Here is a 19193-nt window from a genome sequence, read left to right as displayed (position 1 = left end):
AAGTTCAGGCTAAGTGTCTGTGAGCAGATTAAGTTTACAATTTTCTCTTTGATACATCCAAGTTTAATAATAAAATAAGAGAAATCTTAGAAGTAAAAAAAGAAAATTTGCTACCCCAGAGGCTTCCAACTGGAAAGAACCACAGTGTAATTGTCACCTCTCTTTTTTAATAATTACAGAACTATACATATTTTCTTCATTTTCAACTTAATTTCTATCTTTTTCTCTCTCTTCCTCTTCCTTTCTTCTCTAGTTGCTGTTTCCCTTTCTCATTTTATAGGAAGACTTTAGAATTGGAGATGAGCTGCATGGCTCCCATTATCTCAAGATGTTCATAAACCTCCATGTTTCAGTGGGATCTGTGGCAGAATACTTGTAAAACAGACCACGTTAGTGATGATAATCAGTCATCCTCATCCAGTGATACAGTAGCTACCCTAACCTGGTATTCAAATTAAACCTGTTTCAGAGTAGCAGCCGTGTTAGTCTGTATCCGCAAACAGAAAAGGAGTACGTGTGGCACCTTAGAGACTAACAAATTTATTTGAGCATAAGCTTTCATGAGCTAGGTGTCTGATGAAACAGGAAGGATAGCCAGAGTGTAGATAAAGTCCCATTCTGAATCAGACTGGACCCAGACCTGACACAGTAATTTTTGAAGTCACATACCATGGCTTTTCTTTTAAATGCAGATACTCACACTGTAATCCATGCCACTGAAGTCAGATTACTGAAATGTACTCTACCTGGGGCTATAAATTAAACCATTCAGATATTGCAGCTAGTGCCTGCTCATTACTTGTTCCTTCTTGCTGGGTGCACATGCACACTTGTGCTCCATAACTTGCATAGACTACCAGCCGAATTCTGGATGAAGTTTAAGGTTTGGTTTTAACCTGTAAAGTCCTAACTGGTTTGCATCCTGACTACTTGAGAAACTGTCTCTATCGTCATGCAATACCTTAGCAGCTGTGATTCTTCAGTGCATCCAAGCTAACACCCACCAAGTTTTATCAGGTGAGGACTAGCAGCAGGGTTTTCTTGGTTTCTCACTCATTCCCCATTTTAGAGCATCTGAGCCCAGATTTGATGACCTTCAGGATACTCCACAAGGCCTATTTTCCCAGCTTTTTCTTTGGGATGGAGATGGGGTTGATTTGATTTTAGGAGGGCTATGTTTAGGGGTTAGAAGATTTGTATTTGTTTTGTTTTGTCATGTGCCTAGAGCCATGTGATAGGCACAACTGAAACATCTCAATCAATATGACAACTGTTTCCTTACTGTCCCTGGGTAAACTTGAAAACATATCTGTGTCTACCTTGCCTGCTCCATTCATCTCCCCTACTCACCATGAATGTTTAAATCATATTTTCTGTCAGTCAGTCCTGCCACATTCACAGCAACACACACGTAGCGGCCAGTGTCAGACACATGGGCGTTCTTCAGCTGAAGAAGATGTCCATCATTCAGTATTTCTACTCCCCTCCCATTGACAAGGGGATGACCATCTTTCATCCAGGTTATTGCTGGCTGTGGGTTACCCTGTACTTTGCACTCCAGTGAAATATTATTCCCTCTGATTACAACAACTTCAGACGAGTGGTTCCCACTGTTCAGTATAGTTGGGCGAACTATTAAAGAAAAGGAAACAAAATGTAAAACCTTAGCATGAGAAGCTGAGGTTCAGAATGTGCAGTGATTCTTACACATAAGAATGAGTGAAATACTTAAAAGGGAAACCACCAAGAAACACCTCAGTGCTGCAGAAAGTGATGCTGGTAATTCAGTAGGTTGCACTCTGTGTTCTGAGTCGGTACTCAGATAATGCTTGGTGTTAGGAGACACTGAAGCTAAGATGTGAAAAAACATAAGCATGTAAAAATGTCTTTACCACTTGTGGTCAATGGCCTTTTTCACAAGAATATAAGTATTAATCCCAGTATTTTGGCTAAATTCCAGTTAAAGTATTAATTGCATTTTAATGACTTAATATTCACCCTGCAGTTTCAAGTGGCCGCTTCATTCTTATTCAAGTTCCAGTCCCAAATAGTTGTGTTGAGCTGCTGTAGGTAGGTTTCAACTTAAAGGGAGCTACATTTCAGTGGTAGGTGAAGTGGATTCCTGCCTGCGTGTAAGGATCCCAAACCACTTTATAAACACAGAATTATAGGACTGGAAGGGACCTCAAAAGGTCATCTAGCCCAGTCCCCTGCACTCATGGCAGGACTAAGTATTATCTAAACCATTCCTGACAGGTATTTGTCTACCCTGCTCTTAAAAATCTCCAGTGATGGAGATTCCACAACCTCCTTCAGCAATTTATTCCAGTGCTTAACTACTATGACGCATGGCCAGAATGGGTTAAACATCCTGCAAAATAAATAACCCTCAAAAGACATGTGGGAAGATAATGTTTGTGTTTTTGTGTATTTACATATGTAGGAGTAGGGTTGACAACGTAATCAACAATCCCTGTCTATTCTGTATTTCGATAATTCAGAGATCAAAAGAACATCCTAGCATTTAAATGAATTGTAAACATGGGCTACCTCTGTATTCATCTCTCTTTGAAATGTATAGCAAATAATCTGTGAATGGTGGAGGAACAAGCAAACTGCCTTATGTTAATTCTATAGCTAAGTACCAGTTATGGACCTCCTTCAAAGTTTTCCTAATTACCTTTTGTTCCCGGAGGAACTCCCAACTTGTCAAAGAAGACATGAAATTGTAATCCTTGGGTCCTGATTCTGTCATCTCAGATCTGCTTAAGCTTCATCGGGGGAAGTCTGAGTCGCAAGACTGAGGTCCCAGTTATGCTGGTATGCCCTGAATATGATATTTGGACATTGGACTATAACCTACAAACTGAATTGTAAAGGAACTCTTTGCAGCTACAAAGCTCACCATCTCTGCTATGAATCTAAACCTCAGTGAATTGAACTCATGTCTGTATGTATATTGATCTTTTAACCATTCTCTCTCTCTCTTTTGTTTTTTTAATAAATTTTAGTTTAGTTAATAAGAATTGGCTGTAGCATGTATTTGGGTAAGATCTAAACTATTCAATAACCTGGGAGGTAATGTGTCTCATCCTTTGAGATTAGTAGAACCTTTTTCTTTTATATGATGAAATAAGATTTTCAGAAATCATCATATTTGACTTAGGTACCTGGATGGAGGCCTGAGGCTGGATCACTTTAAGGGAACTGTGTTGTTTGGACTTCTGAGTAACCAGTAAGGTAATAAAGAAGCTGTTTTATGCAGTCTTGGTAAATCTAAGTATTGGAATATCCACCAGCTTTTGGGGGTTTGGCTGCCACATTCTTTGCAGTTCACCCTAACTGAGTTACCACAGCTGGCCCCCACTGGGACCCCTGTCACAACTACCATGACAGTTAGGAAGCTTTTCCTAATGTCCAACCTAAACCATTCTTGCTGCAATTTAAGCCCATTGCTTCTTGTCCTATCCTCAGAGTTAAGGAGAACATTTCACCAACCTCCTCCTTGTAACAACCTTTTATGTACTTGAAAACTGTTATCATGCTCTCTCTCAGTCTTCCCTTCTCCAGACTAAACAAACTCAATTTTTTCAATCTTCCCTCATGTTTTCTAGACCTTTAATCATTTTTGTTCTTCTTCTCTGGACTTTCTCTAATTTGTCCACATCCTCCTGAAATGTGGCACTCAGAATTGGACACAATACTCCAGTTGAGGCCTAACAAGCATGGAATAGAACTGAAGAATTACTTCTCATGTCTTGCTCACAACACTCCTGCTAATACATCACAGAATGATGTTTGCTTTTTTTGCAACAGTATTACATGGTTGACTCATATTTAGCTTGTGATCCACTATGATCCCCAGATCCCTTTCTGCTGTACTCCTTCCTACTAAGTTATTTCCCATTTTGGATGTGTGCAACTGATTATTCCTTCCTCAGTGGAGTACTTTCATAGAATCATAGAATATTAGGATTGGAAGAGACCTCAGGAGGTCATTTGTCCTTACTGAATTTCATCCTATTTTCTTCAAATCATTTATCCCATTTGTCCAGATCATTTTGAATGTTAATCCTATCCACCAAAGCACTTGCAACCCCTCCCAGCTTGGTATCATCTTCAAACTTTATAAGGCTACTTTCTATGCCATTTTCTAAATCACTGATGAAGATATTGAACGCAGAACTGATCCCTGCGGGACCCCACTTGATATGCAGAGGGATTGTTTGCCCATGTGCCCTTAATAATGTCTCTTTGAAAAACTGCCAACTCTCTTGAACTGTTTTCCCCCCTCAGACTTACTTCCCATGGGATCTTACCTACTGTGACAAGATGGCTGATGCTAGTCTGGTGGATCCTGTGCTTTTCTTTGGTGGGGAGCTAAGATGCCACCCCTTGCCCCTGCTTTTGGGTGCCGAGGGCCCCGCTACTAGTCCGGGAAGGTGGTAGAGGAGGGAAATGGGGAAGGGGTCTGGGTTTGCTCCTTGCCCTGAGTCCCAGCCCCTCTCAACCCCTGCGGGTTTCTTACTCTCGTCCCCCTTAGGTGGGGTTACCCTCGGTCCTTAGAAGCTGGTAGGAAGGGAGTCTCCCTGTCCTGCTGGGCAGGGTCTCCCTTACTTCAGTACTCAGGTCTTCCAAATCTCACAACACACCTCCAAGCTCCAGTCCTCTCACCTTCCTCCTCCCTCACTGTCTGCCTGAAGTAGGGGGTTTTTATTAGGTTTCTAACAGGGCCTTGATTGACTGCAAGTGCTCCAGTTAACCTGCAGCCATCTTCCCTAGTCGACAGGGAACCATGCCTTAATTAGCCTTGAGCTTATATATTTCCCCTCTAGCACTTCCAACTGCTCCCTGGCCCTCCCGTATCACACTACCTTGCTGAAGTCTGCCTTCTTGAAATCCATTGCCTTTATGGTGCTGTTTTCCCTCCTACCATTCCTTAGAATCATGAACTCTACCATTTCATTATTACTTTCACCCAAGCTGCCTTCCACTTTCAAATTCTCAACCAGTTCCTCCCTATTTGTCAAAACATGTGTCTGTTTGTTGAAATATTACAGGATTTTTCAGGCTGAAAGGCGTTCTATATCTGCAAGGTTTTTAAAAACTTCAGTATTTAGTTATTCTCATAATTTTTCCTTAGCTGCCTTTTTTAGGCTGTCTCAATATTGTGTCCTTTGCTATTCACAATAACCGATAACGTATTTGTTGTATAACATGTGCAGTCTAAAAATCTGGAATAAGTGTGTATCAGCTCATTTCTGTATTATACCACATGCAAACCATACTCCTAAATAAACACAGCCTATATGTAATGTTATCACAGCAGAAAGTAATTTTCAGAATGAATTCAAGTGAAAATCACTTTTGCATCTGTATCTGTTAGATATCAGACAGACTCAACCAATTTCAGGAATTTCCCATCTGGTGGCTGGACTCACTGTCAGGGCGCCCTGCATATTATTTCAGCTGAGACCTGAATCAATATTCTTATTGTATGTAGCCAGCAGGTTTATCAGGTGACTCCAGAAATTAATCCTCACTCTGGTTGAGCAAGTATGATCTTGTGCTGATGTTGTTTCATCTAGAAGTCACTCTCTGAAAACTTTACAGTCTAAACACAGTTTTACTAATTAAGGTTTCATAATGTAATTGTTTTTCCAGATCAATAATCACATAGAGAATATTACATAATGGCCTACCATAAACTTGCAAATTGTATTCTTTCTTTGTGTTTCCAGCTATGTTTGAAGCCAGACACATATAGGATGCAGCATCAGATTTTTCAGCAATTGCAATCCGCAACTGTCTGCCTCCAGACAGCACCCTGACTCTTCCTGTAGGGTCAGCCGGCAATGGAGAACCTGCAAGAGATATTCTTTCAGATAAAAACACAGAGAATGGTAAAGAGGTTGTTCAGTAAATTTCACTGGCTCTTTTTAGAAATATCTGAGCCCAGAGTTGCAACTGATAAAAATAAAGAAGTTGCTTAGACCCAAATTTTCAAACTTGGATGCCTAACTTTGGATGAGACAGGCCAGTCCTCGCTTACAGACAGCCCCCAACCTGAAGCAAATACTCACCAGCAACTACACACCACACCACAGAAACACTAACCCAGGAACCAATCCCTGTAGCAAACCTCGTTGCCTACTCTGTCCCCATATCTACTCTAGAGACACCATCAGAGGACCCAACTGCATCAGCCACACCATCAGAGGCTCATTCACCTGCATGTCTACTAATGTTATATATGAGATCATGTGCCAGCAATGCCCCTCTGCCATGCACATTGGCCAAACCAGACAGTCCCTACGTAAAAGAATAAATGGACACAAATCGGACATCAGGAATGGTAACACACAAAAGCCAGTGGGAGAACACTTCAGTCTTTCTGGACATTCTATAACAGATTTGAAAGTAGCCATACTTGAACAAAAAAACTTCAGAAACAGACTTCGAAGAGAAACAGTAGAACTAAAATTCATTTGCAGATTTAACACCATTAATTTGGGCTTGAATAGGGACTGGGAGTGGCTGGCTCATTACAGAAGCCGCTTTACCTCTCTTGGAATTGACACCTCTTCATCTATTGTTGGGAGTGGACTACATCGACCCTGATTGAATTGGCCCTGTCAACACTGGTTCTCCACTTGCGAGGTAACTCCCTTCTCTTCATGTGTCAGTATATTTATGTCTGCATCTGTAACTTTCACTCCATGCATCTGAAGAAGTGAGGTTTTTACCCACGAAAGCTTATGCTCAAATAAATCTGTTAGCCTTAAAGGTGCCCCCGGACTCCTTGTTGTTTTTGTGGATACAGACAAACATGGCTACCCCCTGATACTTAACTTTGGATGCTTATCTCTGATTTGTGCATTTGAAAATCATACATTTCATAGTATCATAGAATCATAGAATATCAGGGTTGGAAGGGACCTCAGGAGGTCATCTAGTCCAACGCCCTGCTCAAAGCAGGACCAATCCTCAACTAACTCATCCCAGCCAGGGCTTTATCAAGCGTGACCTTAGAAACCTCTAAGGAAGGAGATCCCACCACCTCCCTAGGTAACGCATTCCAGTGCTTCACCACCCTCACAGTGAAAAAGTTTTTCCTAATATCCAACCTAAACTTCCCCCACGGATAGAACCTCAATGTCGAATAGAGGGGAACGATCATGTCCCTCAATCTGCTGGCAATGCCCCTACTTATACAGCCCAAAATGCCATTAGCCTTCTTGGCAACAAAGGCACACTGTTGACTCACATCCAGCTTCTCGTCCACCATAACCCCTAAGTCCTTTTCTGCAGAACTGCTGCCTAGCCATTCGGTCCCTAGTCTGTAGAAATGCATGGGATTCTTCCATCCTAAGTGCAGGACTCTGCACTTGTCTTTGTTGAACCTCATCAGATTTCTTTTTGCCCAATCCTCTAATTTCTCTAGGTCCCTCTGTATCCTATCCCTATCCTCCAGCATATCTACCACTTCTCCCAGTTTAGTGTCATCTGCAAACTTGCTGAGGGTGCAATCCATGCCACCCTCCAGATCATTAATGAAGATATTGAACAAAACCGGCCCTGGGACTGACCCTTGGGGCACTCCGCTTGATACAAGCTGCCAACTAGACATGAAGCCATTGATCACTACTCGTTGAGCCCAACGATCTAGCCAGCTTTCTATCCACCTTTCAGTCCATTCATCCAGCCCATACTTCTTTAACTTACTGGCAAGAATACTGTGGGAGACCGTATCAAAAGCTTTGCTAAAATCAAGGAATAACACATCCACTGCTTTCCCCTCATCCACAGAGCCAGTTATCTCATCATAGAAGGCAATTAGATTAGTCAGGCATGACTTGCCCTTGGTGAATCCATGCTTTGACTGTTCCTGATCACTTTCCTCTCCTCGAAGTGCTTCAGAATTGATTTCTTGATGACCTGCTCCATGATTTTTCCAGGGACTGAGGTGAGGCTGACTGGCCTGTAGTTCCCAGGATCCTCCTCCTTCCCTTTTTTAAAGATGGGCACTACCTTAGCCTTTTTCCAGTCATCCGGGACCTCCCCTGATCGCCATGAGTTTTCAAAGATAATGGCCAATGGCTCTGCAATCACATCCGCCAACTCCTTTAGCACCCTTGGATGCAGCGCATCCGGCCCCATGGACTTGTGATCGTCCAGCTTTTCTAAATAGTCCTGAACCACTTCTTTCTCCACCTCCTCCCCATGCTGTGCTGCCCAGTGCCGTAGTCTGGGAGCTGACCTTGTTCGTGAAGACAGTGGCAAAAAAAGCATTGAGTACATTAGCTTTTTCCATGTCCTCTGTCACTAGGTTGCCTCCCTCATTCAGGAAGGGGCCCACCCTTTCCTTGACTTTCTTCTTGTTGCTAACGTATCGGAAGAAATGCTTCTTGTTACTCTTAACATCTCTTGCTAGCTGCAACTCCTGATTTGGCCTTCCTGATTTCACTCCTGCATGCCTGAGCAATATTTTTATACTCCTCCTTGCTCATTTGTCCAATCTTCCACTTCTTGTAAGCTGCTTTTTTGTGTTTAAGATCAGCAAGGATTTCACTGTTAAGCCAAGCTGGTCACCTACCATATTTACTATTCTTTCTACACATCAGGATGGTTTGTTCCTGCAACCTCAATAAGGATTCTTTAAAATACAGCCAGCTCTCCTGGACTCCTTTCCTTCTCATGTTATTCTCCCAGGAAATCCTGCCCATCAGTTCCTTGAGAGAGTCAAAGTCTGTTTTTCTGAAGTCCAGGGTCTGTATTCTGCTGGTTCTCCTTTCTTCCTTCTGTCAGGATCCTGAACTCGACGATCTCATGGTCACTGCCTCCCAGGTTCCCGTCCACTTTTGTTTCCCCTACTAATTCTTCCAGGTTTGTGAGCAGCAGGTCAAGAAGAGCTCTGCTCCTAGTTGGTTCATAGGAAATTGTCCCCTACACTTTCCAAAAACTTCTTGGATTGTCTGTGCACTGCTGTATTGCTCTCCCAGCAGATATCAGGGTGATTGAAATCTCCCATGAGAACTAGGGCCTGCGATCTAGTAACTTCCGTTAGTTGCCAGAAGAAAGCCTCGTCCACCTCATCCCCCTGGTCTGGTGGTCTATAGCAGACTCCCACCACGACATCACCCTTGTTGCTCACACTTCTAAACTTAATCCAGAGACTCTCAGGTTTTTCTGCAGGTTCATACCGGAGCTCTGAGCAGTCATACTGCTCTCTTAGATACATACATTTGTTTATGGAGGAGATTTTTGAAGGTGCTGAGAAGTGTGAGCTGTGGGTGCTCAGAACCTTTGAAGATGAAACTGCCACTTTCAAATGTTTTTCTGAATGCTGAAATATTTTAATTTAATTTTAGGTACCTGAGTGTGAAAATTTAGTCCTTACTATACAGTAATAAGACAACTTGTATTTGCCTTTTTAGCTTCTATAAGATGACAAAATGACTAAATGATAACGCAGCATAATAAGGATTTGCCACAGCTGAGTCTTGTCTGAAATGTAGTGTTTTATAACAAACATTTCTTTTCCTACAACTCCTATAAAATTCAGTTAGGTTCAGTCATTCAGATACCACAAGAACAGTGCCCTAAAAAGAACATAAATATACAGATAAATAGATAAGACACGCTGGAAAGGCATGTCTAGACTTAAACACTGGGACTGATTAAGAACATAGGAATTAGCATATTGGAACAGTTCAATGGTTCTATCTTGTCTGATATCCTGTCTCCAATTGGTCAATGCTTAAGCGTAGTGAGGAAAAATTCAAAATGCACCTAACTGTGCAATACTAAATCATAAGGAGGACATATGCTGGTGATCAGTTTATACCCTGAAGCCACAAGGATTTACAGTTCCCTGTAAATATTGATCTGGGTAAAAGAAAGTTCATTAAATCACAAATGGCAATGATTGTAGCTAGATACTATTGTCATCACGCTGAGGCTGAGAATGTAAAAGGAGCCTAAGGAAATCCCACTGAATTTCAATGGCATTTAAGCACCTTAATTTCCTTAGGGTCCTATGAAAATTCCTCCCAAAGTGTCTGAGGGGGAAAATGGCGAAAACTGCAAGAAGAAAATTAACAGTTTGTAATTATTGACAATGGTAACTCACTGTTCTTTTTCCAGGTAAGGCTTGGTGGTGGAATACCACTGGATTCACATACCAAACTGATAAGGCTTCCTTCAATTACTGCCAACTGGGAGAGTTCATCTGAACCATAAATACTCGGTGGCACTGAAAAAAAATACCAAAAAATGCACTCACTTTGAATCAGAATGAGACCTGCTAACACTGGGCCAATATCAGACCTGGTAAAAGCAAATGGAATCCCATTGTGCACTGAGCAGGACACAGGTACTGCATCCCTGGAGGAATACCCCTTTGTGAGGTACAGCATACTCCCTCTGCGTGACTGGCTCCCTCCTCCAGGGGAATCAGAGCAATTCCTGCCCTCTGCTGAGCACATACGCTGCAATTCTGACTGGCTCTTATGCAGGTTGCACAATAAGAGGAGGCTCCTATGCCCTTACCTACACTACAGACCTGCCAGGCAGAAACTGACCCTGAATGATTGCCCAACTCATTATCTTAGCTTATGTACCTTTAGATACTGTAAGTCTGCAAGCTACTCAGCCCCTTTTAAAATTCAACCACAGCCACGATCTTGTTTACTTCCTGTGGCCACAAAATCTTTGATTGTCTGCATGCTTCACAAAGAAATATTTCCTTTTGCTGGGTCTAATATTGAGTGTCCCCTCTGTTCAGTTATTATGCAACAGGAAAGAAAGCACAGAAAAGAAGGGCCAATCCTATTTCACTCTGATCTTCAACAGTTTTTAATACTTTGGGTCAGGTCCCAAAGAAGAGATAATGGCCTGCTTGGAGTGGGGAGGCAACTTTCCTTAACATACAATAGTAAATCCTTGAAAATTGACCAGGAGAAGCAGTGGATATCTCAGGCTGAAGTGGGAGAAGGGAATCTCACTAGTGAATGGCTTATCCAACACATTTCTACCACATGAAAATAGGAAAGCATTTCGGTCTGACACTTTAGCCCTCTGATTCTCTTAATTTTTTATAGAGTAGAAACAGATGCATGAATTTCAACACTGGCGACTGTAAAGCTTTATACTGTATTATACTGGTTTCAAGCTTTGGTTTCATTTGTTCTGCTTCAAACCATTAAGCTTATGCCAGTCTCCAAAGAGCCAAATATTATCTTTAGTACATAGGCTGTGTTCTGACAGTTTCTGCAATTCGAGTTAGCTCTGGGGATCTGACTAGAACTCAGAACATAGTCAGATGGACACATTTCCTGTATTTACCACTCAAAAATATGGCAAGCACCATTTCTGCTACTAGTGTGTAAACAAAGGATTTCATTCTAAACAGTTAACCACAGATGGCTTTTACAGGCAACTTTTGGTTTCCATTAAGTTTTTCCAGTCAATGCTGCTAACTAACACAAAATTATCTCTTCCTTTAAAATGGTATTAAAATGCTCTCTGTGCACAAAAGGAGCAAATCCAGTTCCCTCCGCTGAAGCCAGAGAAGAATCTTTTGCAACAGTGAGAGTCTACTGTGAAACTGGGGTTGGACATAAGGTGGGAGATGCAGAGAGTGGATGTGTTGCTGGTGAAAAGTGTGTGGAGACAGAAGTTTTCTATCTATTCACAGACTAGGTACATCATAGGCATCGTCCACATTGTAACACAGCCCCCAACCACCACATAAATGCCAGTCTAAATTAAGATTTTATATCACCTGTTTTTCAAATAAATTCTGATTTTTGAAGGTTCAGGAAAATATAATATTTTACTAGAGTATCATGCATTATACATACCCAGAGCCAGATTTAAAAAACCTGGCCTCCCTTTTGATGACTGCATTTAAGAGGGAACAAGTAATTGCACCTAACTTTGCTAGTCACTAATAGGAAGCCAAAAATTAGGCTCAAAATATGTGCACTGAATACACATATCACTAGGATAAGGGAATTATTTAGTTTTGTTAAGGTTATTTTTTTGTTGTTCATAATGGGTGAAATTCAGCCAGCACCAATGACCAGCACAAGGCATATATGCCCTTCTAAGTCCCACTTACACTCTATTTTGAGGACTTATTTGAACTTAAGTGGTTCCTGGGCCTTGTTCTGGACCCCTGCACTGAGGTGAATTTTACCTAAACAGGACAGTTTTCATACCTTTATAATAAAACAAAATCAGCAGTCTAATTGGCTCTAAGCCAAGTTATTTATCCCATTAAAGTCACATGGTTTAGGATTCCATTCAGGTCTCACTTACTTGGTAGGGCACCATCAACCAAACTTGACATTGCTTTATATACTACTTTTTATAAATATAAAACATATATTTAGTATATAAAACATTGTTTTATATTACTACTTTTTAGTACAGAAAATGACATTGTTTTACATAAAACAATGTTGTTTTCTATACTAAAAAGTAGTAATCAGTCATACTAATCACACATTGACTGATATCAGAAAATTTCAGTCAGCTAATTGTTTATGACTGATGACAGAATAAATTGATTATTATTTTTGAAAATACAGTTATGGTCAGAAAATGACTATGCTAAAATAGCACCTCCTCACATATCTGCATCATGTGTGATTTCTGATTCATATCTGTCTATTAGCATTAACCGTTTTTTACTACAGCTATTGTTATTATTTACAACTGTTAAACTGTGCAGAGTAAATATAACTATGAGAGAGTAATCTGGATTCTCAGCCTCCAAAATTGCACACCCCAAAAACTCGGAAATTATGTGGGTTTAATCCAAAAGACATTGGTGTAAACAAATTGGTTAGTTATATATCTAACTATCCAAAGCGGATATGTAAATATTATTTGTGCGTGCAAATCTGAGATTATGAGGTGTCTAAAATTTTGATTACATTAATTTAGAAGCCAAATTGAAGTCGTACTGAAAATATGGCCTAATATTTTTATGTGGGCAAAACTGTTCTTTTGCTTTCTCTACTCCATGTATCATAATGCATAGGTATACATTTTAGGTCTGCCTGAAGGTAACATTTGGGTAGTCCCATGTTAATTTCTAAGCTCCTTGTGAAACACTAAGCATGGCTTATTTTATAGGCAGCATAGGATCAACCTCAGAAATGAACTACATATGAAATACACAGTGTGCTCCAGCATTATGCTTCACAGCTTTATCAGAGTTTTGTCCCCAGGCTTGATATAGTATTATAGACTTACCCCAAACATTGACATTATAGTTCTTTTCTGTTTTCCCAGCAACATTTGTGGCTTCACAAGTGTAACGTCCAGTGTCTTGAACCTGAGCTTCTTCAATCTAGAAATAAAATTAAACCTTTTGACTATCATTATGATGAGTAGGTTTTTATTTTGTGTATAGAGTATTATGTATTAAACGTTATTAGGGTGAAGTTGTTTATTTTTACACCAGTCAATCTAAAACTTTAAACATAAATTTAGCAGGGATGATACACTATCCTAAAAACTCAGGAATATGTGCTCCCCATAGCACTCATCCATTATTCATATGGGTATCAACGGGACTTATGCTGTAAAGATCTCCTCTCAAGTTGCTGATAGCCTGGAAAAAGAATAGTGTCTTCATGATTGATAAGCAGCCGAGCAAGTAAGCACTACAGGAGTCTCACAAGTGAACTTTACCTTCAATACACTTCCATCTTCAGAGATGCTGAGGCCTGGTTTCTTCAACAAAGGTCGGCCATCTTTGAGCCAAGTCAGCATGGGTGGGGGAATGGCATTGCTCTGGCAGCGCAGCTCCACTGCTTGGCTGATGAGCACAGAGACATTCTGTTCTTCTCCCATAATGTTTGGTGGAACTAAAACAACACATAAAACAAAGAATAAATCCCCTGGCCAACACAGACTCTCACAAGACACACTGAGGAGTTAGTACACCCACCTAATAAAAATAAGACGGCAGCTATCAGCCAGTTTGACACATTGTGCGTGGAATGAAACAGCTGGTCTATGATCATGTATCAGACATACTGTCCCAATTGCGTACAAAGAGTTCTCACCACCAGAGATATGTTAGTGAAATTCCTAGTGGAGAGAAATGGTGAAATTCTACTTGCAGGGAGATGGTGAAGATACAGACTAAGGCTATGTCTACACTACGGACCTTACAGTGGCACAGCTGTATCACTGCAGCTGTGCTGTTATAATGTCTTCTGTGTAGCCGCTCTATGCTGATGGGAGACAGCTCTCTTGCCGGCATAATTAAACCACCCTCAGTGAGCAGTGGTAGCTATGTCAGCGGGAGGCACTCTCCCACCGACATAGCACTGTCCACACCAGCGCTTTTGTCGGTGAAACTTATGTCGGTCAGGAGTGTGTTTTTTTCACTCCTCTGACCGACAAAAGTTTTGCCAACAAAAGTGCTAGTGTAGACAAAGCCTAAGGCAAGTACGCAAATAGTTGTAATATAATTTAGCAAATGAAAACCATTTAGAACCATGGAACAAATGTGGCTCAAAGGGCTACAATAAGGAGCAATGAGATGGGGAAAGAAAGGACAGACTTAACCTCCTTCTTGCAGTGCCATGATGGCTAATGTTGAAACTATCTCACGTTAGGTTCCTTAAAGAACCATTAATGGAAATTGGCAATAGAAAGTTGTTGAGGAACTCTATGGCCCAATATCATTTTACTCATGTGCTACACTTTCTGATCTTTTGGAAGTGAGAGGAGAATTTTGCCCAGAGCAGGCTGAATGTTTATGGTTCCAGCCAAATGAACGATAATTAATGATTTAATCATCATTAGTTCATAATCTACCATTCTACGGTTATCCTCTATGTGTTATGTATATATGTTTGCTAGCTAGTTATTATATGTGCTGAGAACAAACACTATAATTAAATGCGTGTAACAGTTTCTGTGACAACGCCCTCCCCTCCCCCATTTTCACACATGTATAACTACACTTTTCCTCATTTTAAAAATGGAAAAATGTTTCCCGCACACATAGGTAACTCAAAAGCAACTGTCTTAGCACTTGACACTTAATACTCACTGAGGAATACATTCAGGACCAAGTCTGAAAAGAGATTTAGATTTTAATGGGGGGACAAATCCTGCATATCCTTACTTACAGGAATAGATCTTATTCATGTGAGATACTCTTCTGAGTAAGGATTTGGAGGAGAAGGCCCAAAATTATGATTGAAAACTGGCTACTGTGAGTGCACACTTGGTTAAGTCTGAATTTCATAAGTGTGTGCTTATCCATGGTAGGCTGAGATTTTCAGACCTACTTGAGGGGGATTGGACAGAACTGGGCTTCCAAAAACCCTAAGCAATTTTGAAAGTATCAGCTGTGTATTAGAGAGTAAAATTCTTGATAAAATCTTGAAATGACATAAAAAGTTAAGACAGCCTAGCTGCATCAGTACTCTTCAATCCGTAAAAAGCAACTTAGTGTGCTGTTTCAACCCTCTTTCCTTTGCTGCTATTTTTTTAAAAGGAGGCAAATTAAATATAAAAACTTTATTAATACAACATTAAGTTGACGTCAAAAATATAATAAATCAAGAACTGAAAAAAGTTGAGGTTCTAACAACAACGTTTGCTTGGCTACATTGCACATGTCTAATGGGGTTTTTATTTCTGCTCTGTACCACACATCTGCAATGTGACATAAAAGGGTGCTGCAAGAACTTTAACTTTTACATTTCCTTTTATTTTTAACTGTGCAACTTTAACATTCCATAAACGATGTGTAATATTAAACAAAATATGGGGGAGAGAAAAAGGAAACACTGTCTGTGAGAAATATCTAAAATGACCCAAAGAAGAGCACTGTGTAGCTCGAAAGCTTGTCTCTTTCACCAGCATAAGTTGGTCAAATAAAAGGTATTACCTCATCCACCATAGGAGAAGTACCATAAACCTTATTCAAAACAAAGAGACTTTTTCATAATTAGTGCATATGAGATTAAAACTGCCCCAAGGTAGCACTCAATACCCGAGCAATACAGGTCTCAAGATATCATGAGAAAAAAACCCATAATATAGCATTGTTTTTCTTAATACAGGAAATACTAAACAGAACAGCTGATATCACAGCTTGGAAATAATTTAGGGGAAAAGTCTGGTCTCTGTGGATAAGAAACATAACTGTAAAAAATCTGTTTATCTTACTTTCTTTGTAGAATTTACAGAAGGCCGGGATTCTTCATGACAGTTTGTGGAACTGAACATTGAAAGCTGACCTGTTACTGCAGAAAGCTAATTTATTTCCGAATATTTTTCACCAATTACTTCTCCTTTCAGCTACATGACTTGAACTATGTTCAAAAGGAAACTGCATTACAAAACTAAGAAACAGGGACTAAAAAAAAATAGAGAATCTGTTTCTGAAGGAACAAAGGATTAAAATGAATCTAATTATCTTACAGGATATGTTAACAAACTTGTTCAAACTCTTAATTTGGTCAAGTATGTACCAAGTTTCTAACCATCTCGGCCTCCGTAGCATTCCAAATTCTTCTCTCCCTCTCATTTCTTAATTAGTCTACCTACTGGAGTTAAGTATTAACAATAATATTAATTTTAGGTGACAGCCTTCAAGGCTTCTCAAGATGGCCATGCAGCTGAGTTCAACCCAGACCAGCCTTTATTTCAATGCTCTTTTTAAGCATGCATCACTACAGTGCATAGAACCCTCTGTCACAGCTGGTGAAATCTCTCTCCTTTGCTGTAACCTCAGAGAGGACAAGTACATCCAGCAATGGGTTGTGAGAAGGTCCCACCAGCTCAAGACTGAGAAACATTGGCTGGGAAGTGTGGAGGAAGCTAACACTGCCCTGCCTCTGCTATACTTGTCTTGTAGATACGCAGAAGAACATATTCCTTCTCACTACCTGGTCTCTTTCCTAGTTTATGTTCAATTAGGCCCAGCCTTCCTTAAAGTAGCTCTAAGAGTTGAGCCCTTGTTATGGATAAAAACAAGTTTGGGCATCAATTTCAATGTTCATACTATAGGAAGCTGTCAGAATGCTCACCATAAACTCTGAGATCAATATCCCTTTGTTTCTCCCCAGCAGCATTCACTGCAACACAGATATACTTTCCTGTGTCACTGATCTGAGCGCTAGTCAGTGCCAAGACACGACCCCCAGAGAGAACCTGTAAAAGAAAGGTTGAAAGGACACTTTCATTATACCCTTTTAGTTTCTCTAGTAATATACTGCAGTATAACAGAGTTAGAACCATTATCTTTCATTCTGAAGCAAAAAAATGCTCCTATTACATCTCTTCTCTCTTTCCCTTGTGTTTCTCCCAACTCAGATCCTGCAAAGACTGAAGCACATGCTTAACTTTATGCAGGCCCCAACTGGGCTTTGTGTATTCGTAAGTCTTTTCAGGATCTGGACGTCAGCCTCTCACTCTCAGCTTCACACCTATTTTGCCTCCCTCTATGCCTGGAACAATGTCCATTTTCTACCCCATTCGCTCTCTCCCCTCTTTCAAATCTCTCCTTAAAATCCACTTCTTCCAGGAATCATCCTTTCCATCTTCTTTTCTCCAACTCCCCAACTATTATTTTGTGTCATATCTTGGCTATCTCAACAGGAATCCTTCTTTAGCACATACCTGAAACTTGCAATTTTACTGTATGGTGCTATATACATTATTTTTATTAACAACAATGCTACTAGTTATCATCATGGCATTGTATCCATGGTTAATATTTCCCTGAATTCCTTTAATGGACATTTTTGTTTGAATTTACTATCACTGAAAAAGCGCTAGTTGACAGCCTCTATTTATCCACAGGACGGGTTTTCATAGGCAGCTGCAGTGCAAACTTCCCCAAATTGCCTGACCGATGTGGCTCAGTCTTGACCTCAAATTAATCACCTCACAGTGGCAGCACGGTTTAATTTCCTTATTCATTCTTTCCTCTCTGAGAAGTGCCAATTTTAGCAGTATGAACTCTTGACTAAGAGCACCAATTAATTTCATAAAGGCCACAGTGAGCAATCTTCATACCTATGGTTATTACCAACACAGGCTAGATTTGAACCAGTAACCTTGACAGGAAAGGCACACATGCCTCACTGAAAACCCTCTAAAAATCCAGTTCCATTAAAATGAACTAGTTTTAAGTACCCATGTCAAGATACCAAAAAACCTACAAGTACTAAGGTTTGCATCGATTACCTGGAGTCCATCAGAAAAGCTGGAAACGGGGCTACCGTCTTTCAGCCAAGTCAGAATGGGTGTAGGGATACCTCTGGCTTCACATTCCAGCCTCACTAGATTATTAACCACCACTGCCACCATTTCATTCTTGCCAGAAATTGATGGGGGCACTGAAAAACAGAACAAACTTGAGATAGCTATGGAGAAATATAAATCAGAACAAAATTAAATGGGCCACTTACTTTTGGAAAGAGTTTTTCTTCCTGAAACTGCAAGGCAGTCCATCGTTTGTCATTTGTCCACACTGTGCCAAATCCTGCTCTCTTTACTTACATAAGTAGTCAGATATCTTCATTGGAACTACTCGTGTGAGTATGGTGAGCAGTATTGGGCCCGTTGCCCAGAGGGCAGCCATGAAAACCACAAATCGTAACATAAAATCTGAAAATGTTCTCTCAAATTTTTACAATACTGCATTTAGACCTTGTGAAAGATCTTACCAGTGAGTATTAAAGCAAAAATTTAAATCTAAATCTAATGAAGCAAATGCATATGGAATATAGTAAATCAACCTTGTGAAATTGACATGAAAATGTACAGGTCCAGGCGCCACAAAATCTACCTGTCCACTTTTTACATGATAATGAAAAACATCTTAACTACTCGTCATAAATTACTTGCTTTAGGTGAGTGGCTGAGTAGAATTTTGCAGGGCTGCATTTAAAGGGACACTTGCTTGAATTTTTAAATGAATTGCTTTGGCCACCCTTGTGTTCCTTTCCTTTTATGTTTGCTTCCCACAAACATTCAAGTGACTGGAATTTTATATTCTACAAATATTTGTATCAGTGCATTTCAAAGTCAAATGGATGAGTATTTGCAGAAAACAAAATTTAGATGTGCATATGGGAAATGTTTGACTTATCTAGTCAGGAAATTAAAACAGTATTGTGTGACTTATCTCACCAATTACAACC

At 40.3% G+C, this 19193-nt stretch overlaps 1 protein-coding gene across 6 annotated transcripts in view; it reads right to left on the bottom strand.

The window, feature by feature from the left end:
• The window catches only part of HMCN1 (hemicentin 1), a 327504-nt gene that overhangs the window by 104937 nt on the left and 203374 nt on the right, over positions 1–19193 (bottom strand). For all 6 annotated transcript variants that reach the window (XM_043521104.1, XM_043521103.1, XM_043521105.1 and 3 more), the window contains exons 39-45: positions 18235–18386; positions 17073–17196; positions 13708–13883; positions 13267–13363; positions 10133–10255; positions 5703–5864; positions 1351–1632 (exon numbers count right to left, since the gene is read on the bottom strand). In XM_043521104.1, coding sequence (XP_043377039.1) covers positions 1351–1632; positions 5703–5864; positions 10133–10255; positions 13267–13363; positions 13708–13883; positions 17073–17196; positions 18235–18386 — 1116 coding nt within the window. The remainder of the gene's footprint in view (positions 1–1350; positions 1633–5702; positions 5865–10132; positions 10256–13266; positions 13364–13707; positions 13884–17072; positions 17197–18234; positions 18387–19193) is intronic.

Source organism: Chelonia mydas, chromosome 8 (assembly GCF_015237465.2).
Source record: "Chelonia mydas isolate rCheMyd1 chromosome 8, rCheMyd1.pri.v2, whole genome shotgun sequence".
Lineage (NCBI taxonomy): Eukaryota > Metazoa > Chordata > Testudines > Cheloniidae > Chelonia > Chelonia mydas.
This window is presented reverse-complemented; position numbering and strand designations above follow the sequence as displayed.